This window comes from Cricetulus griseus (assembly GCF_003668045.3).
Source record: "Cricetulus griseus strain 17A/GY chromosome 1 unlocalized genomic scaffold, alternate assembly CriGri-PICRH-1.0 chr1_0, whole genome shotgun sequence".
Classification (NCBI taxonomy): Eukaryota; Metazoa; Chordata; class Mammalia; order Rodentia; family Cricetidae; genus Cricetulus; species Cricetulus griseus.
The window spans coordinates 6,156,376-6,183,373 of NW_023276806.1; the positions used below are offsets into that span (position 1 = coordinate 6,156,376).

General features: G+C 43.7%; 1 protein-coding gene across 1 annotated transcript in view; it reads left to right on the forward strand.

The window, feature by feature from the left end:
• St6galnac3 (ST6 N-acetylgalactosaminide alpha-2,6-sialyltransferase 3) overlaps positions 1-13,421 on the forward strand; it is a 311,302-nt gene extending 297,881 nt beyond the window's left edge. Inside the window, exons 4-5 of the mRNA XM_035450658.1 lie at positions 12,157-12,264; positions 13,235-13,421. Coding sequence (XP_035306549.1) covers positions 12,157-12,264; positions 13,235-13,421 — 295 coding nt within the window. The remainder of the gene's footprint in view (positions 1-12,156; positions 12,265-13,234) is intronic.
• Positions 13,422-26,998: the final 13,577 nt, after the last annotated feature.

The window sequence follows — 26,998 nt, forward strand, 5'->3', positions numbered from 1 at the left end:
TTTCACCCCAACATCTGACTCCCAAATCTTTATTGGTAAATAGAATCATGTAGACTTAGTTAAAATCTACGTTTAGCTGCCATGGCTGAGCCAATGCTGGCAGGACAGAAATCCCTCCAGGCTGCAGTCTGAGCAGCCGGGTACTGACTACGGGGCTACAGGGAGCAGACTATAGTTGAAGTATCATTAGATTAGGTCTGCTAAGCTGACAAAAAAAAAAACAGACAGTAGCTATGATAACTAACAAATACCTTAAAAAAAAAACATGGTTTTTGGCTATTTTTTTTTATCTCAGTGAAGTCCACTTGTGCAGGGTGCTTCCTCGGGCATGGATTCACTCTGGAGCTCTTTTTTTCCTCCTCTGGGGTACGTTGTCCAAAAGTGGTACATCTGGATACAACACCTTTGGCAGAATTGTCTAACTGAGTGATATAATACCTGGACCTCAGTTACTCAGCAGTTTAGTACACCCCCAAGTGGGTGGCCTGGTTGAGTTTGGCAGTAGGATGGCTAGGTTGATGGCTGCAGTTTTACAGAATTGGATATGGGGTTGGTCCAGAAGAAGTGCTTGATGAGTTACTTGGGTGTTGGGCATCCATCCCTCAGGAGGGCCTCTACAGAGCGTGGAAGAATTAGCAACAGTCATGGCCCGAAGTGTTCGCCAGCTTTTTGTTTGTTTGTTTTGTTTTTCTAACGTGGCTATAGCAGCAACTGTACACAAACAAGCTGGCTAACCAGCAGAAACAGGATCAAGTCTTTTAGATAAGTAGGCCACTGTCCTCTTCCAGGGTCCCAGTGTCTGGGCCAGAACCCCTTTGTGATACTCTGGGCATCACTCACATCCAAGGGCTTAGCTGGGAGGGCTAGGACCAGCGCAGAGATGAGGACCTTGAGGCCTTAAAAGCTCTCTGTTTGGAGTCAGAGTTCAGAGCTGGGCACTACTGGTACCAGTATATGATGCCTTAGACACTCAAACCCGGGTATCCGTAGTGGAGATTACCCAGTCAGCCACCCCCAGAAATTACCATACCTGTTTCTTTGTCTTAGGCACAGGGATCCCCAAGAATGGCTCTGGGACAGCTTTTGTTTACCTCCTTCTAAGTTGGTACCCCAGGTAGGTGACATGAGATACACAGTTAGGCCTTCCATGCTGAGACCTGATATCCTAGGGCCTGTAGTGCCTCTAACTTGGTGGCCTTCTTACACTTCTCCCCTGTTACTGAAGCTATAAGGAAGTCACCCAAATATTGCAATGGGGTGCTCTCTGGATGCTTGTGTGGACAGTCAGGAAGTCAGCATGCAAAGCCTCATCAGAGGGTGTAGGAGAGTTTTTGAACCCTTGTGGTAGGTAACCTAGTACAGGTCAGTTGGCTCTTTAATCCTCCTTTGGGATCTGTCCATTCAAAGTCAAAAATAGGTTGGCTTATAGGTGTCAGTGGGAGACAAAAAGAAGGCATCTTAAGTTCAGAACTGTGTGCACTTGTTTCTGTGGTGGCAGGAAGGTTAGAAGTCTGTAGGGGTTCAGAACCATCGGATGGATGATCTCCATGCTTCTGGGGACCTATCTGAGATCCTGCGCTGGTTGGTAGTCCTGGGTGTCCAGTTCTAGGGAGGAGATCAAGGAGGCTTTCCAGGGAAGCATGGCAAGGGAAAAAGGGATCCATACTTTCCATAGCTGGTTAATGTGTTAATGTGTTTAACAATACCCTGCCTAGCTTCCTGACTCATTGGATACTGTTTGACGCATACTGCGGAGGCATTATTTAGTAAGTGATGACAATTGGTTCTCAACAAGTTCCTAGTGGGTTGTTCTCAGCTCAGACCCCAGAGAGCATCATTTTCAGGGGCTAAACTTGGTTAGAGGAAGTGTTCCTCCAACAGGGGCTGAGACGGATTCAAAGTAAGATGGGCAGTGGCCTCCCCAAAGTTGTTTTTAAGTAAGTCACTTAATTGGGGGATAGAGGCACTCTGGCATAAGTAAGAAGGATTAGGTCACAGTACTGTGTCCTGAGTCCACTGTCCTTGAGGTCATCCAGGGAAAGAGGGCACTCCCTTGGACACCCGTCCATTGAGACATTAGTGATCCAAGACGTACAGCTAGGACTGAATGGACTGCTCTTGTGCCAGCCAGGAATTTAGCATATTTGTCCTTTACTATTACCTTGGGCACCTGGGGGCTCAGGGAGATGGAGCTCTGGCCTTGTCAGGTCAGCCAAATGAAGGATGGAGTGTTCTCTTCCTCCTCCTCTCTTCTGATCTGGGCGTTCATTTTTCCAGTGTCGTCCTTGGTTGTCAGTGTGTGCAGCGGTCCGTCACTCGCCTCTTCTTTTCCTGGCATTTCTGGCTTCCCCTCTTGAGATCTCTCTCACTGGCCTCCCTGAGTGCTGCTGGTGTTACTGCTCTCTTCAACATTGTCATAGTTACTATAACCCCAGCCATCACCAATGATTGGAACCTATTCATAGCCTCAAAGCCTTCTAACTTCTGGTTTCTTTCTAATACCTGGGGTGAACTACATAACGAATGCAATACTGACTTTCCAGCCCATCTGGGTTAATGGAGTGAACACCAGTAAGCCTTGCAGAGGGGCTCTGGGAACCCAGCAGGTGATTCTTGTGGCTCTAGGATTATATCACTCACCCTTAGACAGACTGGTTTTCTGGCAGCCACCTTCAGTCCTCTTAAAAGGCTTGGTGAAAATTGTCCAGAGAATACTTACCTTGATCAGTGTTTGGGGTACCAGCCAGGTTGGGCAGAGGGGAACATCACTGTACCTGGGATGCAATGTACAGGAGTTCTCACACCCCACCTGAGGGTGACTTTGCAACTCTCAAGCCAGATTATATCCCATTACTTGGTTATGAAGAGGATAGGTAGCTAGGAGCTGTGGGCAGTAATCCCAGGTTGGCTGGAAGTGTTAAAGGCTGTCTGGGAAAGGCTAATGAGAGCCTGAGGGTTTTCAGAGTATAGTGGGATCTGAGTTTTCCAATTATACAGATCATTGGTTCAGGGGGAGACACAAAGCATGAAAGGGGAAGGATGAAAACCCCTGGTTTGTGGGACCGCTGGCAGTACATCCTTTGAGGGAAGAATGGGGGCTACCACTGCCCCAGGGAGATTCCTTTCAAGGGTCCTATAGCCAGAGCTATTCTCTGTATGTGGAGCAAGGAGGGAGACTGAGGTAAAAAGAAACTACTTCCCCTACCCTGCCAGCACACCTCTTCCCCCAAGGTGTGCTGACTGGCTTTACTGGTACATAACATAAGGGAAGAGTCGGCTTCCTCCAGCAACACAGAGAGAACAGATGAACATTTGGGTTTCTCTGGGCCATGTGGCCAAACCAAGAGGACCTGGGTTCCTGTTGGACACAATCTTAAGCCAAGGTGGTGCCTTGCTCTGGAGAAGTGGTCAATGTAGAGAAATTGGTCAGGGTGGCCCAGGTATGCAGCCATGGCATTCTGAACTGCCTGGGGGTTCAGAGACCTGTCGCTGGGACATCCACTCCAAAAGAGGGACAATCTACTTCACAGAAGGTCTAGTTTCCCAGACAAAAGTCAGAGATGATACTCATTCTTCGCCATAAACCTTCCTTGGAGTATTTTAGCATGCACTTCAGTGGTGTACTGGGACTGCTCACTCCCTCCCATCAAAGCTCCCTTCTAGCCAACAGAATTGACAAGAACACACACACACAGACATAATGAATGACGATAATAAAGAAACTGGGGGCCACCACACAGACCAAAACCAGGGGACCTGGTAATGTCTCACACAGATCCCAGGCACTGGATTTGGGGCCACCATACCCAGCCTTTCCTAACTGTTCTATGTAGAAGGCTCCATAAACTAACTCACCTCCTTAAGAGACAGATGTAGGTGACTTCTGGTAGTTTCCTGTTCAGGGTGGAAATGTTGGGAGCTACTGGGTCAGTAGGAGCAGAAGCACGAGCGGTTCTCAGGCTCTGGGACATCTCAGGGTGCACACCCTCTAGGAACTGTCTGCTACTATCCCGGGGATCTGAGGTCCCTGGTATCTCCACATGTCAGTCTCTGGGAATTTTGCTGGGGCCTCCAGAATGCTGCAAGGTAATTCCACCAGAGAACACATGGGCGTTTGTAAAACTTAATAGAAAGTCTGTATTGCTGGCTGGCAGCTCTATGGGGAAATTGCCCAAATCATGAAGCCCCAAACCTCACTGCTCTTGGCCTTTTATGCACACACACACACAACAAACAAACAACCACACATCCAGGTTGGCACACTTTAGTTACTTAACAAGAACCGTTAGTGGGAAGCAAGTTTAGCACATTTAAGGACTTTCCTGGATCCTGGAAATACGGATGAGATCTCTGATGGATTAGGCATCTGTTCCCATTGTGGCAGATGTTGCAGCCTACATGCTTAACTCTAAGGTCAGATACCTCTGACAGAGCATTGGCTGTGCTGAGGTCTTGGGGGATGTTACAAATGGAATCCCAGAAGTCAGCATTTCCAACAGAAAGACCATTAAAGCCTAAGTGAAAACAAAATAAACTTTTAATTTCTGAGATGAATGACCAGAGTGATTTTTGTGAGTGGTATCTTCTGTTTCCACCCAGCCATAAATCATACTTTTGAACTGTACCATTTTACCTTTAAATGTACATTTAGAAAAGAACACGGCATTCCTTATTATGGCCCATCTGTACAGTGTTACTGCAGTCACTGCTAGGAGCAGGCCCCTGACTCTCTGGTGGGGAAACTGTGTTCCACATGTCTACTGCTGAGCGTGGCCACTGTGCAATATCACATGGGCGGGAGCATAGTCCTCTTCTGAATTCTATTGCTGCTTTCTTCATTTACTGGTGGCCTCTCTGTCATCATTTTCCATCCTTGCATTCACTTAAGAATTACCCTCTAGAAGATGATGGTTTTATTCAGTTGAAAGTTTTACACCCATTTGCAAAAGGTTCAACTCTGCTGCCTGGTGTATAGAAAAAGCTTCCCACCTGAGAATTTTCTGGCCTGTCACATCGATGGGGGGCACAGATGTTCCGTGTCAACAACAAACTGCTTGCCATTTCCATAGATCCTGATTGTGGAACAAACATACAAGATTATGAAAGTTGCAGATGGCTGGGATCTTCTTGGAGAAGGGTAAAAGCGACACCATATTAGATCAGATCCCACAGTGCTACTGATGGGAAACTGCCATCTTTCTTGCCAAGGTTCTTTGTAGACGATTTTGTTCCCCATGGTCTTTTGAAAGGAATGGAGGGGAAATACTTTTAATTAAAAAAAAGTGTATTCTTCCAGCTATTCTTTTTTCCTAGAAAGGTATCTGGAAAGTTCCCGTTATTTATCCTGTCAGTATAGTATATAGATGAGAGAACTGAGGTTCAATAATGTTAAAACAAGACATGAAATATTGATTCTTCTTTTAAAAGTCCCCTTTTACTCCTAAGCATAGCAGATAGCCAATAGCATGCTTACCAATAAACCTCCATTATAGGGAGGGTCTTGAGCTTTTTCAGGTTTGATAAATGCCTCTAATGCCTTTGAAAAGTTAGCTTTGCCAGATTGGCCTTCATTGGTTCGTGGAAGAAACAGGAAGGAGTAGAATTGAGGCCACAAGGTTTGAGTCCAAGACTCCTGAGGAAGCTTCTCACCGACAGATGCTTCCGACCCCTCATCTCCACCTGATTCTCTCATTGCTCCAAAACATTCCCTGTTGTAGACCAACACATTCTCTGCAGCTCTAGTCTAACTGAATTGGATGATTCTGATGGTAATGTCCAAAGCTCGGACAGAACATGAATGGCTTCAGATAGCCTTATGAAGAAAGCAGGACAAAGTAGGATACTTGGCTGGGGTCTACAAGGTGGCAGAGGGAAAGGGATCTGGTAGACCAGGAATGCCTACCAAAGAAAACCCAGTCTCTTAGAGTCAGATTGTCTTAAACCAGAATATATGTGTGTGTGTGTGAAGGATTCTGATGTTTTCTTAAGAAAGCCTGTGTCAAGGAGAGGTAAAACAACACAGTCTGCCCAGCCCACTGTCATCCACAATACCAGCAGCACCAAGACTGGCCTAGAGAAAGTTATTTAACCCACCGAAACACCAGCTTCTCCTATTCAAATCCTTAGTCACTGAAGCAGTGGTGTTGGATGAGCAGGAAACCTGGTATGAATGAATAATACATTCAACATTACCCAGTTTTCTGTCAAAGAGTCACCATGTTGGGAGTTCTCAGTCCCTCCCCTGATGTCGTCTAGAAGAAAAGACTAGTAAAAAGAGCGTGACAATGTGTTTCCAAAATTGAAAAGACAAACCAGAGTAGCAGACAAGGAAAGATGCGATGGCCAAAAATACTGACGTTGGTGACAATAAGTAAGTAAATAATAGCGTGACCGACAACACGCCTGTGTATTCATGCCGCGCCTTTAGATAACAAGTAATGGGGAACATGGCGGGTAAAGTGGCTTACGTGTTTATCAGTAATAAACCAGAGGAGAGATGTCTTAAGGGATATGCCTTCAAGCATGTGCTAGATCAGTGTGTTGACAGTATCATTTTTCTAAGAGACGAGCAAGTCCATTTAGGGGTTCCCAGGTTATAAGTATCCTGATTACTAAGGAGCAGAGGGATGCAGAGTCTGGCCAGTGGAAACCCGTGATTGATAGCTTCCTGGTAACAGCCCTGCCTGCTTTTCCTCCTGCATGGCTCATTATTCCACAGCATTAATTTAAGCTGTGCAATTGCACTGAATCAGGGGCTTCAGTTCTCTTAGCATCCCTGTGGGAAACTTGATGGTTTATTTGTAGATGGTGATAATTGTTGTTATTGATCCCTAACTATGGGAGTTGTATACACTGCTGCGGCCGAAGGCCAGCTCGTCCATAGTGCTACGTGCATGAGTGACAAGTTACAATATCATATGTGTCCCAGAAGAGACGTAAGAATTTCTAAGGCAATTGATGCCTCTCCCAGGTCTCTGTGCACTGAGACATATGAACAAGCCCACATAACACCAGTACTGTCTTTTTTTGTGGTTGTTATTGAACCTTAAAAGGTCTACATAGGCATGATTTATACTCACTTCTTACACAGCCTGCAGCAACACAGGGGCCTGCAAGTGGTGCCCCTATATGAATTACCGGAGCCAGTCCCACAAAGGTCAGTGAGTTCCTCCAAGGCAGTGATTCTCAACTTGTAGGTCATGACCCCCCATACCAGACATCCTGCACAGCAGATGTTTACATTACTGTTTATAACAGAAGCAGAATGGCAGTTATGAAGTAGCAGTGGGCTCATTTTATGCCTGGGGTTTACAACATGAAGCACTGTATTAAAGAGTCACAACATTCGGACGGTTGGGAGCCACTGCTCCAAGGCCTCAGGTCCTATTGTTTTGGAAGTGTTCCTGGGTTGAGATAGCACCTGTACTTTTCCAGGCTGAACATCTTAGAGGAACATTAACTCAGAGTATTTATGAAGAAGCCCTGTGAAAATTCCAGCATGCACTATAGGTGAGAAACTTCATGACATTTCAGGCCTCAAAATATCAGAGATGCTAAGGGAAAACCATGTCACTATCTAATTAAGCACAGTTTTTAGGACACGGCACTAGGGCAGTGGGACTCTCCCCCATGTAAATCAAACACAACACCCAATACTGGGGGCAGCTTTGGGGCTCATTAGTGTTGGCTGTCTACCAGGAAACAAATGGGGTCAGGCCTAAAAGGAACTGTCTATAAATGTGGTTGTCTAAGTCATTGTTATTGGGTAAAGTGGGAAGATCTTTCTCCAGATGCTAAACTTTAACACTCCTGACCCCCTTTTCCCAGAGCACAGATAGTATACATACCACAATGGCCTTGTCCCTTGTCCCCCTTGGCACCTTTGAATGCTTTTTGTCAAAGTCTCATAAGTGACTGGCTAGAACACAAGGCAGAACATCTTTTTCTTTTTTTAAATTAGGAATGCTTGGTCTTAGCTTGGACTTGTCCCACTAGCTCTTTTTTTAACATTTTTTTATTTTTTATTTTTTTATTAGAAAGAAAATTATTTTACATGTCAATCCCAGGTCACTCTCCCTTCCCTCCTCCCCTGCCCCCCCAACTAATGCCCTACTCATCTTATACCCTTTCTGCTCCCCAGGAAGGGTGAGGACTTGCTTAGGGGGTCTTCAAAGTCTGTCATATTCTTTGGGGTAAGGCCTAGGCCAACCCCCTTATGTCTAGGCTCAGGGAGTATCCCTCCATGTGGGAAGAGCTCCTAAAGTTCATTATTATTCTAGGGATAAGTACTGATCTACTACAAGGGGCCACATAGATTGCCAAGGTCTCCTCACTGATACCCACATTCAGGGGTTCTGTATCAGTCTTATGCTGGTTTCCCAGCTATCAGTCTGGACCAAGAGTTTCCCCTTGTTCAGGTCAGCTGTTTCTGTGGTTTTCACCAGCCTGGTATGGACCCCTTTGCTCATCAGTCCTCATTCTCTGCATCTGGATTTCAGTTCAGTTCAAGATTTAGCTATGGGTGTCTGCTTCTATTTCCACTCAGTGGGGAAAAAGGGCAATGGAATCTTGAAATTCAAAGGCAAATGGATGGAACTAGAAGAAACCATTCTGAGCAAGGTAACCCAGTCACAAAAAGACAGGCATTGTATGTACTCACTCATATGTGGATTTTAGACATAGAGTGTCACCCTGCAGCCCAGGCTGCCAGAGAGGTGGGTAAACAAGGAGGACCCTAAGAGAGACATACAGGGTCCCCTGGAGAAGGGGAAAGGGACAAGATCTTCTGAACAAATTGGGAGCATGGGGGCGGGGGGGGACTAGGAGAATGAGAAGGGGAGAAGAGGAGGGGTGAGGAGGACATGACAGACAGGGAGGTTGAGTTGGGGGAAGAACAGAAGAGAGCAAGATAAGAGATAATATAATAGAGGGAGACATTATAGGTTTAAAGAGAAATCAGGCACTAGGGAAATGTCTGGAGAGCTACAAAGATGGCACCAGCTAACAATCTTAGCAGCAGAGGAGAGGCTACCTTAAATGCCCTCCCCTGATAATGAGATTGATGACTGACTCCTATGGCATCGCATAGCCCTCATCCAGCAGCTGGAGGGCAACTTTCTTATATTGCACAAGGACTCCCTTTATCCTGAGAGAGACACAGTGGAAGGAGCTCATCAGAAGAAGAACAGTGTGCTTCAATTTATATTAATTCTCATGGAAATCAAGCTTGGCTCTCAACACCCCATCCCATAATACTCCTGCTTGCATCTTCTGTGACCATTTCTTTGTTAAAGCAGAGACACAGAGCACCTCTTCTAAAAGTCATGGTATCTAGTCCCACCACCAAGTAAAACTTTTTTGTTTGCTTCTGTCTTTCCACACACACCACAGATATTGATGTCACACCCACCGTGCCAGTGACCCTAACTGATAATGTGACCCATGCACTTTCTGCCTGCATCATCAGGAACATGCAAATGGCGCAGAGCTCACTGGTTAAGGCTTAGGGCATGAAAACATACTCTCTGATGACCTGGGGTCACTTGATTTTAAAATTGGAAGTGACTTCAGGTGTGACTGAGTTTAGGCATCTCACTTAGATACCAGACAGGCTGTGTGAACTGCAGCATCCCATTTCAATCGGTGGTCAGGTTGGAGTGTGAGACCAGGTATCTTTACGTCAACCTACACTCCACTGCGTTCTGACTGTAACACACGGTTTGGTGTGTTGCACTGACAGTGAGCAATTGTGGTCATATGAGTGCCTCCCCTGTCAGATCATACCAGTGTCTAACACAGACAGTGAGCTATTCCCCCCATATAAACAAATACCATGATTTTAGTGATTTCTACCTGTGCCTGGTTGAGCTACTAATGAAGTATGGAGAGGACATAAAAGGGGGAGGGGAGAGAAGCAAATGGAAGAATCAAAAAGAAAAGCAAGCATATAACCCATGAAGAACAATGGCTGTGCAAATTCAGTATACCACCAGAGTGGCCACGTAAAATACTTTAGGAACATGAGGTTCTAACACTCACAGCTTCTGATCCTGCTTTCAAATAAACGGATTGCTTCCTCGATGCTCCTGAGACCCTAGAATACAGAACGCCTTCTGTCCAAGCCTTGCATTAAGAATGTTGTTCTATAGTCTGTCTGCCCTCTGTGAGGCGCCTTCCTGGAGCACACGTCTCTCACTTCACCACCACTGCTGGTTCTGTCCCATAGGAAAGTGCAGATGACTCGGTGGTCCAGTCGCAGGAACCCATGCCATGGCCCTCAGTGTTCACAGGTTCTAACAACCATAGATCCAAATACTGTTCTCCACTGTGTGTGTGTGTGGGGGGGGGGGGTGACTGCATGTGTATAAGCCATTAACAGACTGAATTTTTCTTTTCTTTTTTTACTGTCCCCAAATAATACTGTATTCCAAGTCTTATTATAGTGACTATGTCAGTTAGAATCAACCCAGGGGAGACCTGGAGCATTTGGGAGAGTGTGTGTCAGTAGTGTTCAATAAACTCCCCCATTACAGCAGAGGTTGAGCACCTGAAGATGTGGGTACCGATGAGCATCCTGGTTCTGGTCTCCCACAGACATGGAGCACCATCTGTATTCTCCACCTGGAAAACATGTGCCAGGAGATGCAGACACACAGATCCTCAGCTAGAAACAGTTCTGATTCAGAGACAAGCAGCTGAAAGTGTATCGGTGGGTTTTGTTCGCCTCTCCTCGAGAATCACACACATTTCAAAAAAATAAGCAATGAGCCATCGCCTCCTACTGTGAGTTCATTTCATTCCTGAAATGTTGACATGTCCTAGGTAGACACTAGTTGGGAAGAAAGGGTGGGTTCTAATTAAGACCGGTGGATGATATCGTGTTAAGGACTTAGATCCACAGTACTGGGTCTGGACATCGGCAGGCACTGACCTCTGGCTGGAGACCACAGCTAGAGCGGTGATGGGTATGTGAGCATTGGCTGGCTGCAGTCCCACAAGTCCTGAATCCAGAGGGAAGGCTGCTGCACAGCTGGAGATAACTTGGGGCGATTCTCTTGCCTCTGCAGGGAGAGATGTCAGGAGGGAGACAGTCCAGGCTTTTGAATGAATTAGCTCAGCTTGGCGGACGACAGATACAGAGATCCATCTTGAACCATTTGCCTTTGGCAGACCCCTGTAGTCAGCACTGCCTGATTAAATCGTCCCCAGACTATTGCTCTGCTCCATAGTCCACCCCCTTCTCCAAACAAACCAAGCTTTGGCTCACCTCCATGTTTGGGATATACCCATGTGTTTGGTCTTCCTATAGTGTTTTCCCTGCCATGGTCTGCATGGCTTGTTTTTCCCCAACTCCTGATCCATGTTACCATTATCACAGAGGCGATCCCAAGAAACTGTACACAGCAAGTGAATGTAAATCTAATCATCCAGTCAGCATAAAGATGGAAACAATGGTCATAATTTCTGTATTTATAGCATCTATAAGTTATTGGCATATTATAGGTGTCCAGTAAATTGTGTCCAAGAGGCTAGAGCCAGGTCTTTGGAAGAAGGTTGTGTCCTGATACCTGCAAGTCTATTTAGAGAAAAAACATTTGGATGCTTACTTGGACTAGGTTCGCCTATGCTGTATCTACTTTTTTACATGTAGAGGCCATGGTTGGGCTGGAGACCAGCATACATCCACATGTGCACCCATGCACACCCACAAACATATTTTTAAAACATGCAATAGAGGCTAAGGAGACTCTAAGAAAGTGCTGTGTCCAGATAAGCAAGACACCATTATCCTTCACCGCTCATCACAGCTTTAAGTGACTTTCAGAAATCCCGTTTTCTGATATACACCCCTAGCTTGTGTCTTATGGAATGACAAATTATTCTTCACCCGAAGGGAGCAGGATCATTTGACTTAGGATATTTGCCGGATGTCTTCTCTTCCAGCCAGCATAGCTTTGAGGCTTCAGGTAGAAAGAGTAAGAGTGTGCCCATAAATTATTCAGAGATGATTCATATAAGTGTGTATCCTTGACAGATTGTCAAGTTTCTCAGTGCTCCCCTGATAAGGGGTGCTGTGTTCTTGATAAAGTATGGCTTGTTTCTAACTGTACTTCCTTGTCACTCTGCAGTTTGTTTTACCTGTTTCTCTTCCTCCAGAGTCCAGTCTGGCTCCTATCTCAGCACCGGGTGGTTTACCTTCATCCTGGCCATGGATGCCTGTTACAGTATCCACGTCTACGGGATGATAAATGACACCTACTGCAAGTAAGATCACAGCAAATTATTTTTATGCAGCTCCAATTCTGATACCTTGTCAAAATATCACAATTCATTTTAATGCCATAAATCTGAGAAATAGATCAGATGACAATTACTTCCGGGTGTTGTTTGCCAACATGACATATTCCCGTCAGTGCCTCATCTACTGCAGTCTAATGTCACACATCAGAAGAAAGACTTTCCCCTTAACAGCTGCATATGAGGACCTGGGAATCTACAGTAAGTTTAATGGAGATTTAATTTGCAAAATCAACATCTATTCCCTCTGAGAGCTTGATGGACAGCTGTCAGCAAATGGTTCAGTTTGCTCACAGAGAAGAAAATACCCTGGTGCCTCAGAGAAACATTCAGCTCAACAAGAGTTCCTGAGAATTTTATTTGGCTAATGTGTGACTAATCTGCCAGACTCTTATTTTAAATGAGTGTGTGTGGTGGCTGGCAGGAATGCTTCTAATCAGATTGCCAAATTTGGGCTCCATCATGGCGGTGTAAGATAGTTCCTCTACCAACCAGCCACACAAGATGAATCAGAGAGTATTTAATCACAGTGTTAAAATGGAACCCTGGGTCCCAGTCTCATATGAATAAATATTTGCACTCTGACTGCTAAGTCTAAAGAACACAGAAAAACCCCAAATTTCACTGTGAAAAGTCAGTTTCCTTACCTCGTCAGGAGCATTGGGCTTTATGAGGTGTGTTTCATCTTACACCCTCTTCTCTGAAATCGGGCCATGTGTTCGAATGTAATTAGTGTGATATGTAAATTGTATTTGACCCATTAGGGCACTAAGAACTGGCCCTTCTTCCTAAAAGCTTTCATCTGTAATAGCTTTTAACCGAGTCCATTGATGAGGGTTTGTAAGTAAATGCATTTACTGGGCACATAATGGATTCTTGTAAATGCCTGTCTCATCCTTGGCTCAGTCTTCCCTTTCCTGTCTTGTTTCTCTTCCAGGACAGAAGGGTATAGGAAAGTCCCCTATCATTACTATGAACAAGGAAAGGATGAGTGCAACGAGTATCTTGTCCATGAGCACGCCCCCCATGGAGGACACAGGTTCATCACGGAGAAGAAAGTGTTCGCCAAGTGGGCTGAGAAGCACAGAATAATATTCACACACCCAAACTGGACAGTGTCCTGATGTTGTGTTTCCTGATCGTGACACTGCAGCTGTGAAGATGACAGTGTGGGCAGGGATGATCACAGTCCTGAACATTCTCTGATGTGGATGATGACTCTGCTAGTAATCTGAACTTGGCATTCCCAGGGAGGGAGATCCACCTCGTTCTGTCCCTGGTGGTGGTTCAGCCCCACACATCGCACTTTATAACTTAACTAGAATTGAAGGCCAGTGACATGACAGCTGTGACTAAAGAAAACAGGAATATTGTCTTTCCAGAGAGCTGCTCAGAATTCCTGAACAGAGGCTTCCAGAAGAGATGCGTTTGGCCTCGTCAGGCAAGGTCACTGAGTGTGTGGGCAACTCTGCCATGTTGGAAAATGGTTGACTACCAAATACTGTCCCAAGTAGTTCTACCAGGGTATAGACATCTTGCCACAGTTACTAGTTAGCCTGAGAGAGGGTAGGCATCTCTTTCTGTTATGCCATCTTTCTTCCATATGTCTTGCAACTGAAGCCTCAGGCCACCTACCTATATGTAGCAATGAAGGCATCATATAATTCCTGCATCTCAGGATAAGTGGACTATGTCAGACACTTGATTCAAAATGTATCAAGTAGCAAATATTGACAAATTTTCACAGCCGTGCTCTCACTACTCAAAACAATATAACTAAACATATTAGTACAGTTGTCTACATTAATGTTTAGTTATTTTTGGTTGAGTACTAAATATTAATGTGTTAAACATACAACTTCAACACTGTAATAACAGTACTGTGAAAGCATTTCTGAAACATAACCAAAGGGTTTCCTCACTCTGCTTCAATGGCCAACTCCACAAAATGATATGCTTTGTAAAGGCATGAAACAGGGAAAACAAAACATATTTTTGCATTAATTTGTATCCTGTCATATTCATATTATATATTTTTAAATTCAAATTTCTATTTTATAAGCCCAAGGTGTGTCTCTCCATATACATTATCAGTGCCAAGTGCCAAATGTTAGACATGAAATATTCTTTATATCTTTAAATCCAACCTGAGCTTTTGCCTTCAAGAGGTTGATTGTCCCTTAGCGTATCAGGTGTTCTAACAGTAAAATTGTGATGAGCTTAATTCCCAAAGTGCTTTGTCATTTGGAGTCCTTTCACATAGGCTGTGCCGTGTGACACCCATGGCCACGTCACTGGACTATTGCCTGTACATCCTGCCATCTCCAGCGGTTGTTCCCCGTTATGTTAGCTGTGTTCGTGTGTCCCAGGTTGCTCTCCTTTAGAAAAGCTATATAGAATAGCATTTATGTAAATGATTGATTTCTGTGCCAAATATAGCATAGTGTACCAAGATTGTGAAAACTGACCACAAGGATGGTTGTGAAGTAGATCAGTAGCTTGGATATTTTGATTTTTTTTTGGTCAATGGTTTTGTTCAGGTGGTGGGAAGATGAGGGCTCAGGGACAATGGAAGCAGAGAAATAGTTTCCCATCCCACTTCATTCTCTGTAGACTCGGTGATCCTTAAGTATTTCAGGTTGATATTCTGAGACAGCACTAAGCATCCATAAGTATCCTGGCACAGTGATAAGCCAAAAAGGCCAGGCTGAACTTAATGTGTTAGAAGCTGGGAATAGCAGTGCACCTCACCTGCAGATCTCTCCTAGGACTAAGGATCACGTTAAGTCATTAAGATCCCGCCCTCCCCTGCCATAAGCTTCGCCAGCCCCACCCTCACCACTAGAAAGAGACTGGTTACTTTTTTGTTGTTTGCTTATGTGATTTTCAGCTCTGTGAATGTTAGGGGTTTTTTTTGTTTGTTTGTTTTTGTTTTGTTTTTTGAGTGGATTGAAATACCCACTTAAAGAAAAATAAATAATACCCATGTTAACATTCTAATGTGAACTGTTGTTTTTCTCTCTGTTCTCTGTTGTGATACAGAAGTTCTGCTTTTACATAAAACAAACCCTCAGTTAATCAGAATGCTTCTGGGAACTGGCGTAACTGATTTGTGTCATTGTCTAGTTAGCAGAGGGCCAACTCTCTCTCTCTCTCTCTCTCTCTCTCTCTCTCTCTCTCTCTCTCTCTCTCTCTCTCTCTCGGTGCTTACTGATGAGAAACTCTGACTTACTCTCCTCCTTCCTATAGCTTTTCCTTCCCTCATGCCGTGTGTGGAAAAGGCAGGCTCTATTTAAGTGGGCAGTCACCTGTGGAATGGTAGAGTGGGAAATGGCCCTCCCTCCCCTGCCTTTCCCTCCCTCCTCTCCTCCTCCCCCCTCTTTCTTTCCTCTTGTTTTCTCTGTTTGGGAAACAAAAAGCATTTTATGGAGACCCAGTTGAATTCCTTTGCAATCAGGGCTTTGACAGACTCAGGATTGGCTTTTCTCTGTAGTAATCATTTTCTCTGCTTCCATTTCCTGTTCGTATCTTCCAGCCTTAGTCCTGGTAGAAATGTGAAGTCTAATTTCTCCCCTGTGAAGAGGTTTCCATATTGGACTTCCTGAGAGAGGCAAAGGGTGATTCAAGGAGAGCATTTGTCATGCACAGTTGGAGTCAGTCCCCCCAGGTTCTGGTCCACTGAGATTATCGATGTCCAAACACCAGGAAAGCTAAATGACCTCACTGGTTCGCACCTATCCTATACATAACATTTGTGAAAGAAAAAATTGTCTGATATCATCTCAGGCCCTAGGCAAATTGACTATGGAAAATGACCATAGACTTCTACAATCAGCCTACATGCCTGCAATTCAAAGTCATACAATGGGTCTGGAGAGACATGTAGGCAGGTCGGAGCACTTCTGATTTTGGTTCCCCAAAATTCCCGGCAGCCACAATGGCCTCTAACTCTAGTTTCAGGAGATCCAGTGACCTGTTTTGTCCTCTGTGGGTACCCACATACATGAGATTTAAACACTCACATATATGCATACACATAAGCAAAAGTAATAAGAACAAACCTTTAAAATATATAATGAAATGACTCCTAATAACACATTTCCATATCCATAGATCATTACCCCCACCCAGCCTTCACAGCTGCTGCTTGCGGCCGATAGTAATTACCACGGAGACCCACAACAGGACAGTGTGCAGAGTCAGACCTTGGAGTACCCAGTCCAAAGACATATTTTTAAAATAAAATTGTAGAATATTATTTCTAATTCTTTGGAAATCTTCAAAAAACCAAGGGAAAAGTTAAAGGATTTTAAAATCCTTTTGAAGTTAGCCTATTTATAAGCCTTATTGATGTGCATTTTTATGATTAAAAATGGTTTTGTATTCATGACAAAACAATGAGATAATTTGAGGGGATGCTTATCTATATGAACAAGGAGTCTATTTGTGCATGGAACAATGGACACGTATATGCATAGAAATATACTTATAACTAAATGCAAAAGCATACATATGATTCTATACTCTTTGCTGATGTGTGACTCACAGAAAACCCTATTTTTAGCTTCAGCTGAGATTTGATGGGTCTCATTTTGAATCCTGATAAGAAAAAAAAGTAACATCCTACGTAAATGTACTGATTGCTGAGCGTGCATAAAGCCATTCTCAATGGCTGGCCAGAGGAACAAACCCAGAGAAGATGCTTAATCTAGAACCAAGGACACAATCCGGTGTGCAGTTGTCACTGAGTAGACACATGCCACCTGTGTTGTCACCGAATAGACACATGCTGTCTGTATGAGCACACTCTGCCACCCCTAGAGTCACACTGACAAACCCTGCAGCGGGCTCCGTTGGCGCTCACATGCATGGGCACTGGTCCTCCTGTTCGAATAAGGCAGGAGGCAGTGCTTGCGTTTGCATGATTTCTGGTACACAGCTGTAGCCCTGTGACTGCTGTGTGGAAAGGGTCATTGTGCAAGGAGGCTGCCCTCTGAGGTTTTGGTTTGGACCAGCAGATTGGGGATAAAGAGTGTGAATTGGAAACCTACTGGCCCCTAGAGGATGACATGGCTCTTAGAAAGCTTCACTCATGGCTGCCTTGGAAAAAAAGACATCTTTCTTCACTCGGTAGGGTTAATTGGATGCTGTGACATCAGTTTAATTTTGAGAAGCAAGAATATATGAATGTATGCTTTACATTTTTTTTTCACACAAGCACTGAATATGCCATGTCAAATGAAAGGCTCAACCCCATTGCCCGGGGCAGTTGCCATGCCTTAGTATGTGTGAATTGCAATCCCAAAACAAGGAGGGAGACTCGTCCTTACCGTATGTTCAGGTGGTGAGAGTGCATCATTTGATTCCTTTCGAGAAGGGCTCCCATGACTATGGGAGCCAGTGATGTCATTCTAAGGAGACTGGTAGACAGAGATGAAAGTGCCTGATGGGGCAGCCTCTGTAGCCTACAGTCAAGGAACCAGATTTATGGACGTGACAGCAGCTCCACCTCGACTGTAAGTCTGGTGACAGTCCTGGCACCCCAAATCTTGACGCCTGTCTCTTTCTCTAATGTCCTTTCCACTGTGTTCTTTAAACACTGAATAAGTCCTGGGGGAAATGCATATGTGACTTACTAAAAGAGTCTATCCAAGGCTCCATAGAGTGGATTCTACCAGGGATCAGAGGTATCCCTGCCCTGAGCTGTACAGCTGTCGTCTACACCTGGGGGCAGACACTCAGTGCTGGCTCATAGGCTCCAGTCTGCATGTGCATTGCTAAGACCAACAGTGTTCTATTGTTATGTGGTGTCGAGACTCATAGAGAACAGAAAGGTCCACTTCTGCTTGTCACTGAGGATGATCAAGCCTAGATATCTGAGGATCTGCCTGGTGATGGAGACTGCTTGCTAACCCGGCAGGCCTTGCTTTTGGCTTAGACTCAGAGTGGTAAAGTCCTCATCTTCAAACCGGTTCAGCTGTGTGGGCTAGTTCATGTTTGAGGCCACACATCCCCTGCAATGTATATAAACACCCAGTGTGCAGCAAGATCCAATCAATATGCACAATTTGAGAGCCCACTTCTATGGTCCTGTTACGAGTGGAGAATTTTGAAACTATATGCATCAGACTCCATTCAATGGCTCCCGTGGCTCAGAAGTAGTGCTCTGTTTTGTTGTTGCTTTTGCTGACCATAGAGACACCACCAGAATAAAATTGCATGTAAATTGCAAAGGCATTGAAAAGGAGCTGTCCTTGGGCATTGTAACAGCACAGAAAACCTCATTTCGTTGTTTTTAAGCCCTTCACTTTTTTTTCTTCTTTTCTTTTCAGAATAGGCACAAAATTGTTTTTGAGGTAGGAAAGAAAGTGCCTCTTTCTCTACAAATAGGTCTCTTGTTGTTTGTGCGTTAGAGACTTTCAGAAAAACAGGAGCTCATCTCCATGAAGGTGAAGAGCGTTCAATGAATAAATAGCCAAGTGCCACATCCTTGTATTTGCTGACATATTGAGCGGTTTCTTCTAAGAAACTTCAAAGGGATCGAAACCTGGGCATTGATAGACCCTTGTTACCAGCCTGCTGCAATGTGCTCATTTCCTTCCGTTTAAGATCACTGTCACTGACATTGAATAAATACCAGTTCTATTACATGTGGCATATTTATGCTTCACTCTTGCTTCTATGGGGGTCACATGGCCTTTGCTGTAGACGCTTATTCACTTTTGAGACAGGTAGTCTTCATTTATCGACAGAGGAGGTGGAGATGCACAGTGGTGTGTTGGTAAGGCACTTTGTTTCTGTGGTCATATGCCTTTTTTTTTCAGACTTCTTAGCATGAAGCTTACAGTTTGCCAAAGTACAATTAACAGGTTTTAGTCCGTTTTTACAAAAGGAAAAATGGGGATCGGTTAACAAAGTTAAAAAAAAAAAAAAAAAAAAAACCAATGACTGAGGTATTCAATACACTCTACATTTCAGGCAGAAAGACATCCAGGGCACAATGGCCCACATAACAAGAGAAGGCTTTGCCAGCCTGGGGGATTTCTGGTGTTCACTTGAACCACATTTGTTATACTTCCCATTGCTCTGTTTAAATACCTGATGAAATCCAGCCTTAGGAGGAAGTGTTTGGGGGCTCACAGAGGCAGGCAATCTCTCCTGGCAGCCAGGTTTCACACAAAGAGCAACTTGGGAAGAGGGACTTGGGTGCAGAGCTGGCTTTCTTCTTCTCCTCAGCCCATGGAATGAGGCCTCCATGTTCAGGTTGGGTCATTCTTCCTAAGGACAACTCTCTGGAGACATGCTTGCCATCATGCAGAGGGGTGACTCATTAGTGCCTTTGGTGTTCCTTAAGGCCATGCAGCTGGCAGTGGGAATCTGTGGTCACACTGTGATTTGCTAAGCGACACTCCCTTTCCTGCTCTGCTGGGCTTATTAACTGTCACTTAGCGCACACACTACTGACAGGCAGCCTTTTTCTGCCCTCCTCACTCCCACCTTTCACCCTCCCATCTCTCTTGTTGCCCCTCGTTTTCATTCTTCAAACTCTACATATGTGCCACCGAGTATCAGGGTTAGATAGCTTCTCACTTCACAAGTCAGCTTACTGTGCTTGATCAACTCCGTGAGAGACCGTGGGCGGAGGGTCTCTCCAAGTAAGAGTCTACTTTGGGAATCAATAATGATAACTTATGCACACGAGCTGTATTAAAGGGTGGAGTGTTCGAGCCAGTCCCCCTACTATTTGTTTTATGTAAAAGGTTGAAGCCCAGTGATGTACAAGCCATAATGAAACAAAGGCAATTTTGCACAAATTCATATCCAATCAGGGCAGTCTACAAGATGTATAACCAGAACCCCAACATTCCAGTGAACACAATGACTTGGTTTCTGTCTAAGTTATGGATTCCCTAAACATGGTGCTCTACACCCAGTTCACCTCCATGGGACTCAAACTTCCCTCCTGTGAATCTGTCCCTCTCCAAATCCTTGGAGTCCTTTCTGTTTGGCTCACAAGTACAGAAAGAGCAAGGGATATCTGTGTTAGAAGGTTCTATGGGAAGGTCTGAAAGCATCAGATCTCACGCCATCCCACTGGCTGGATTCAGCCAGGGCCTGGGAGTAAGTTGGACAAGGCAATCTATCTGTGGTTAGCATGAATATTTGCAATACATTTGAAAATTTTGGAAAAATTCCCTGCATAGAAAGAGAATAAACTAGGTGTGTTTTTATTTTTTTTGGGGGGGTGTCGGGAAGTTAGGAGTCTTGATCTTGTTTCAATTAAGCCAAGAAGAAAGGATACGGCTTTTGTCTGAGGAAGCCAAGAGAGCAATTGTTGAGCTAGAAATGCTGCAGCAACTTTGGTCTAACAACAGTAGAAGCGGCATCACTGTTAATGCCTTAATGATATTACAGCAAGATGTTTGCACCCCGCCTTGTATCAAACCTTCTTTATGCCTACTGTTTTGCAAGATGGCACAAAGATGAACACCCCATTTGGTCTTTGGATCTATGCAGTAAGTACTGTGAGTTTATTTTTTAAGTGAAAAATGTAACAATGTTTGGTTCTCAAATCTTAAACTTGAAAATCTCTCCTCCTTTGTCTTTGCTTTTGTACTATATGAACTTATAAAAAGAGTGCTAATCTGTCCTAAGTAGTCTTGCCATCTTCAAAGCAGATTTATTTCTAAGAAGAGAAGACATTTCATTCTTCTCTTTCTCTCTCAGTTCTTTACTTCCTTTCCCAATATGTCTTTTTTTTTTTTTAACCATCCAACATTATTCTCTTGAATCTGCCTGGACATGTTTTCCCCCTAACATAAATCGAATCTTGCATCCCAGTGGTCTTTCTTGCCTAACAGGGAAGTCTGTCATCTTGGGGGAAATGTGCTTTGAGTGTTCGCATATAAATAATCTTAGTTTGCCCATGAGAGATTAGCTGAAAGTCTAGAAGCAAAATAATGAGAGAAAAGACGCTTCAGATGTTTGCCTTATTGCAGAACAGAGCAGAACTCTTTGGGTGGGAACCCACACTGCCTGGTGTTGCCTGGTGTGAGTGGAGGACATGAGAGGGAGGCCTCTTCTGGGAGCTGTAACCTTGACGAGGGCAAGCTAAGGCGCTTCCTGGAAGTACACCACCCAGTTTATTGAGGGCGGGAACAGCGCTATGTACCTGTCCTCAGCTGTGACTCTTGACCATGCCAGCGCTGGACACCCAGAAGCAGTACCTTCCCCTAGGTCTTGTGCCTTCTCACCAATCAAGAGCCCTTCTCACCAATGCCATTTTTAAAAGCATTGGATAACCTGTATAAAATCTTCTTCTAAACGTTTTCACAAAATCCTTACATTTTCCAGAGAACCGACACCTATCAAGAAATTCGCATAGCATGGTCTTTCATCTTAAGGAGTAGCTTTACTTCAAAGTGCAGCACTTTGGCCAAAACATCTTTTGTGGAAGCTGATTGTGACGACTCTGCTCCCACCTTAAAAAGAGGGTAAATGTCACATTCTGTTGGAGTAAAGGGTATTAATGCCGGGAAAGGATTTAATGCATTACAAATAAATCTGTAATCATGCAGGTCTATGAATGGCTGCTGAGTGTGGAAGAAAAAAAGATTAAAAATATTCAAAAGTGCAATATGAATTCAATGAGACTGATGATATTGCATGGTAACAAAAGCAAACTGAGGTACTGGGGCCAGAAGAGACAAGAGCCTGGCAATATTGGTGCTCATCAAAAGTATCTGGAGATTTTAGAATATTCTAATAAATAGGAGACCCCACCGGAAAGGTCACCAACACTCAAAGATGCAGAAAAAGGACCTAAGGGCAAACAGAAAGGAGAACCGTGAAAGATAAGGGGTCATCCCATGGCACATCAAACTACTGGACTACTGGATAGATTTTTGAAATTTCTTTTTCATTTTTAAGTAATATATTTTTATTGTTGGATGCGATGTAAAAGACAAATCTGATGGCCCCTCCTACACTGTCCTGCATGTGTGTATACGAGGGAGCAACAGTCGTGGGTTATAATCTCTTTTGCCTTGTTAGTAAGAAACTGCAAGTGTTTCTCCTGATGTCATTCATTTCCCCTAAAGCATCTGCAACAACATTTCCGGGTCATCTATTTAACCATTTCTCCCTTCTCAATTTTCTCTAAGTGGTAAACAGTACTTACTGTTCATGAATTTTTGAACATTTCTCTGATTTTTTTCTTTTCTTGTACCCACATACTGTGGTGCCTACTGCCTGAACCTTTTCAAAGAATGGCATTGTTTTCATCCTTGCCAACTTCATATATGCAAAGAAATTGTCTTTTAATTAGCATCTAATTTATTATTATGGAAATTACATGTTTGCATATATATTGGTAATTTACATTTCTTCTTTCATGAATTTGTCTTTTTTTTTTTTTTTCACTTTTCTACCACAAGTGAAAGCCTGAGAGGCTCAGGTGCTTGGAGAGCCTCGTCAGCAACAGCAGAGTCTGGCATGGTCTCTGCTGATACCATAGTTCCCTCCGCTTGTATGCAGAGCTCGGTCCTGGATTTCTGACACTGACAGATGGTCAGTGTATACATTCCCACACTACAACCACCAAGCCCTAACACCGTTCCCCCAGCTCTGCCACTGACTGTATTCCCATGATGCTCCACACATTGAATATTCTTAGCTTCTCAGTGAAGGAAATTCATCCACATTTCATACCTCCGTATTTTTAGATATTTACAATTGTGATATGTCTTTGAAATGTAGTGGCTCAGGAAAATTGCCCCTGGTTCCCTAGCATCCCTTATGTTGGAAATTCATGATAATGGGTGAGTCTGCAGATTTAGGAGCCATTCATATTGCCCACCTCTTTCCTATTTCTGCTAGATTAAATAAATTCTTCATTTTGAGTTTTGTTACATTTTTCAGATTTCTAGTTGGAACTAGAACCTTACTTTTCTTGTATTTATAATCCCTTTATCTGGTCTTTGTAGCTTCAAAGTGATGCTTTAGATATTTAAAGTTTTAAGCTAGCAATGCCCTTTTCAAATTGCTCTCTTAGGGTTTATGTAGAACAACATTCACCATAATACAACTTTAAATTACTCGCCAGTGCCTTAACTAGAGTTAATCCAAGAAGGCTAATTGAACACTAAGCATTTTAATCATCTCATGCTGTCAAACCTGTCTTCTCCACATTGAGAAGTGGATAGGCCATGAGCTTAATTGTATTCCTGGCAAGGCAACCAAAGTGAAAGCTTGATAATAAGATTAGTATATTACCAGGGAATTAGTCCCCGTCACTCTAAATATCTGAGCAAAAAAAAAAATATATCATCTCAACAAATATCCCAGAGGTATACACTTAAAGTCTTGGCCTGCATTGGGGTTTTAGAGAATGCATAAATGTGTAGGTTGTACTATTTCTTCATGGAGTCTGCCAAAGAGTTAGCCAATGAATTAGGATTCTAAATAAGCTCAAGAATAAGGTAGTGAACAAAAGAGTAATTCAAACACAAAATGTTGTATATAACATAGAAGCCCAAAGAGCGTAAGGAGTAACAGGTCAGATATGGACATTGCCCTTGTATTGTTTCTGTGGAAGTGATGCTCCAGTGCAACTGCAGAGTTATCTCAAGATAACTCAGGCACACGGAAAACCAGGAAGAGTGTCCCGAGTATCAGCTGGCATTGCCTCTCTGACATGTGAACCCAGGGGACAGTCAGTAAGATGCAGGGGTACTTTCATCTACACAAGGAGGCTTTCTGGCTACAGAAACTTGTACACAGTGTTTATTTGACGCTGTAGAGCAATGTGTCTCAACCTGGGTAGTGTGACCTTTTGGTGGTTTAAGTGACCCTTTCACAGGGGTCATATATCAGATATCCCACATGTCATTATGATTCATAACCATGGCAAAATTATAGTTATGAAGTAGCAACAAAATAATATTATGGTTGGGGTCACTACAACATGATGAACTGCATTAAAAGGTTAAGAACCATCCTGATGTAGAAAGTGAATGTAGATGTATTAAGTGAAAATAACCATAATGCAGAAAAATGCTAAGAATTCCACTCCTATCTTCTCTGGAGTTTGCTTCAGGACCAGAGCAAGGTGGTTGAGGGGCAGGGTTCACAAACAACTCTGATACTGTATTTAAATGTAGTCTCTGAACAAACGGTACCTTTCAAAGACATTTCAAAGTAAGCAATGAACTCAAACAACATTGGAGGTGGATGCAAACAAGTGCAAATGTGAGTCCTTTTATCACTTTTATCCCTGCAGATCAATTAATCTTGTCTGAATATTCTTGATGTACATTTGCTCTTAGCTTTAGGAGTTAAAATGGCTGTAATTATTCTGATGATGCTTTTCTTGTGAAGGTCTCATATATACTTGTCTACAAAGCCTGAATGAAAATTTTTCTAGTGTAATGATAACTGTATGCATTTAATTCCTGTCTTGGGGAGGGGCTGCGAAAGCAAAAATCGTAACACACCTGCATCCCAACATTGACCTGCTGTGCTGGCTAGTATCTCTTCAGTGACATAATCTAGAGCCATCTGGGAAAAGGGAACCTCAATTGAGAAGATGCCTCCTTCAATTTGGCCTCTAAGGAAGTCTGATTAAGGACTGATGAGGGAGGGGCCCTGCTGGCAATGGGTGGTACCACCCTGTGCAAGAGGTCCTGAAATGAAACTGAACAAGCCAAGGAGACAAGCTAATAGCAGCATCCTTCAAGGGACTCTGCTTTGATTCCTGCCTTAGGATCTTGAATTGAGTCCCTGCCATGACTTTCCTCAATGACTGACTGTCTTCAAGATGTATAAGCCAAATAAATCCTTTCTTCCCCAAATCATTTTTCATCATTGTCCTTATCATAGTAACAGAAAGAGAAGTAGGTACCTGTTGTCCAGAGAAAAATCAAACAGGGGATCTACCTCTTTTATTTGAGCAAATGAGTTGGGTCCTTAAATTAATTGCTTCTGTCTTCCTTCGAGTGACTCACTGGGCCCAAGGAAAATTTCCTAATTTACTTTGAGTGGGGAAGAAGGGCCAAGGAAGAAGAGAGAAGTCAGAAATCAATATGTCTCTTCTAGATGTTGGCTGAAATCTGTCATTTCCTAATGACTTTTCTTGGTTATGCATCAGCTAAAAGGCCAAGCCAGGGGAGTCCATGAGCTCTGCTTCTGGTGCTAAAGGGCCTTCTTCCTGCCACTTCTCTTCTTCCTGGCTGCTGCAAGGTGAGCAGCTTTGTCCTATTGTGACTTCTGCCATGATGTGCTGCTACCTTGTCACAGGCCCATGTGCAATGGAACAAGGTAACGACGGGCTAAAGCCATGGACCAAAAATATCTTCATCCTCAGATTGTGTTCTCAGGCATTTGGTCCCAGAAACAGGGGGTGGGGGATAGAGAGAGAAAGACACAAAAAGAAATAGACACACAGACATAGACACACACACACACACACACACACACACACACACACACACAGAGAGAGAGAGAGAGAGAGAGGGAGAGAGAGAGAGAGAGAGAGAGAGAGAGTGAACAAAGAACAAAGAAAAAGCATGAGTAACTTAGAGGATGTTGCTTGGCTTGGAGTATCTCAACATGGAAGGGCAGTTGGGTTGACAAACGCACCAAGATGGTCTAAGAAAGTTTCATAGAGAAAGTGGATTTGGACCTCAACAAGAATGATGACTGAAGATAAATTGGGTAAAGGCAATATGAAGGAGGCAAGCATGCCTAAAATTCAGTGTAACGTGAGAGGTCTTAGAGCAGAGTGAAAAATGTGTCCCATTCTAGAATATGGAAGAATTTGGGTTCAGCTGACTGGAAGGAAAACGTAGGAGCAAGAGGTGGAGGGTGGTTGATTAGGACTAAAGGAGAGCGATGCACTCTGATCACATTGAACAAGGCCTACAGGTATAACAAGGATTTTAACTATCAGAATTGAATAGGATTTTATTAAGGTGCAAGGTGTACCAAGGATTCGGCAGAGATGCTACTCTTGGCATTTTGCTTAAGGGATGACAGGAAGGGCACATCAATCCAGAGTTGCTCTTAAACAATTAAATGTTGGCATAGCTGCCCAAACCAGGAAAGGGAACAGAAGAAACTGATGGATTTTTTAAGTTTCAGACACAGTTACCTTGAGGAACATATAGGACAAAAGAGCAAAGTTTTATCTATGAAACTCAGGAGATTGGTCTACAGATACAAATGTGGAGTCATCTGCATGATGTAGCCTTGGCTATGAAAAGTATGATGACACACACATAGAGAAATGTCATAAAAGCACAAAGAATCAGGTGGTAATTCCTACTGGCTATCTACTGCGCTATAACAAATTACCACATATGTTCATTATGTGAGACCTTTCATGGACCAGCTAGACAATAATGACATGTACAGCTCCTTTGCCCTGATGTCACTTATAAAGCTGCAAGCAAGGCGCTAACCAGGGCAAACGAGGAGCAAACAAGGTACTAACCAGGACTAACAAGGTGCTAATCAGGACTAACAAGGTGTTAACCAGGGCAAACAAGGTGCTACTCAGGGCTAACATGGTGTTAACCAGGGCTAACATGGTGCTAACCAGGGTTCACACATCTCAGGAGGCTCACCGATGGAAAGAAACACTTCCAGTCATATGGCACTGGCTGTATTCATCTCTTTGATGGGTCTAGCTGGAGGCTGCGTC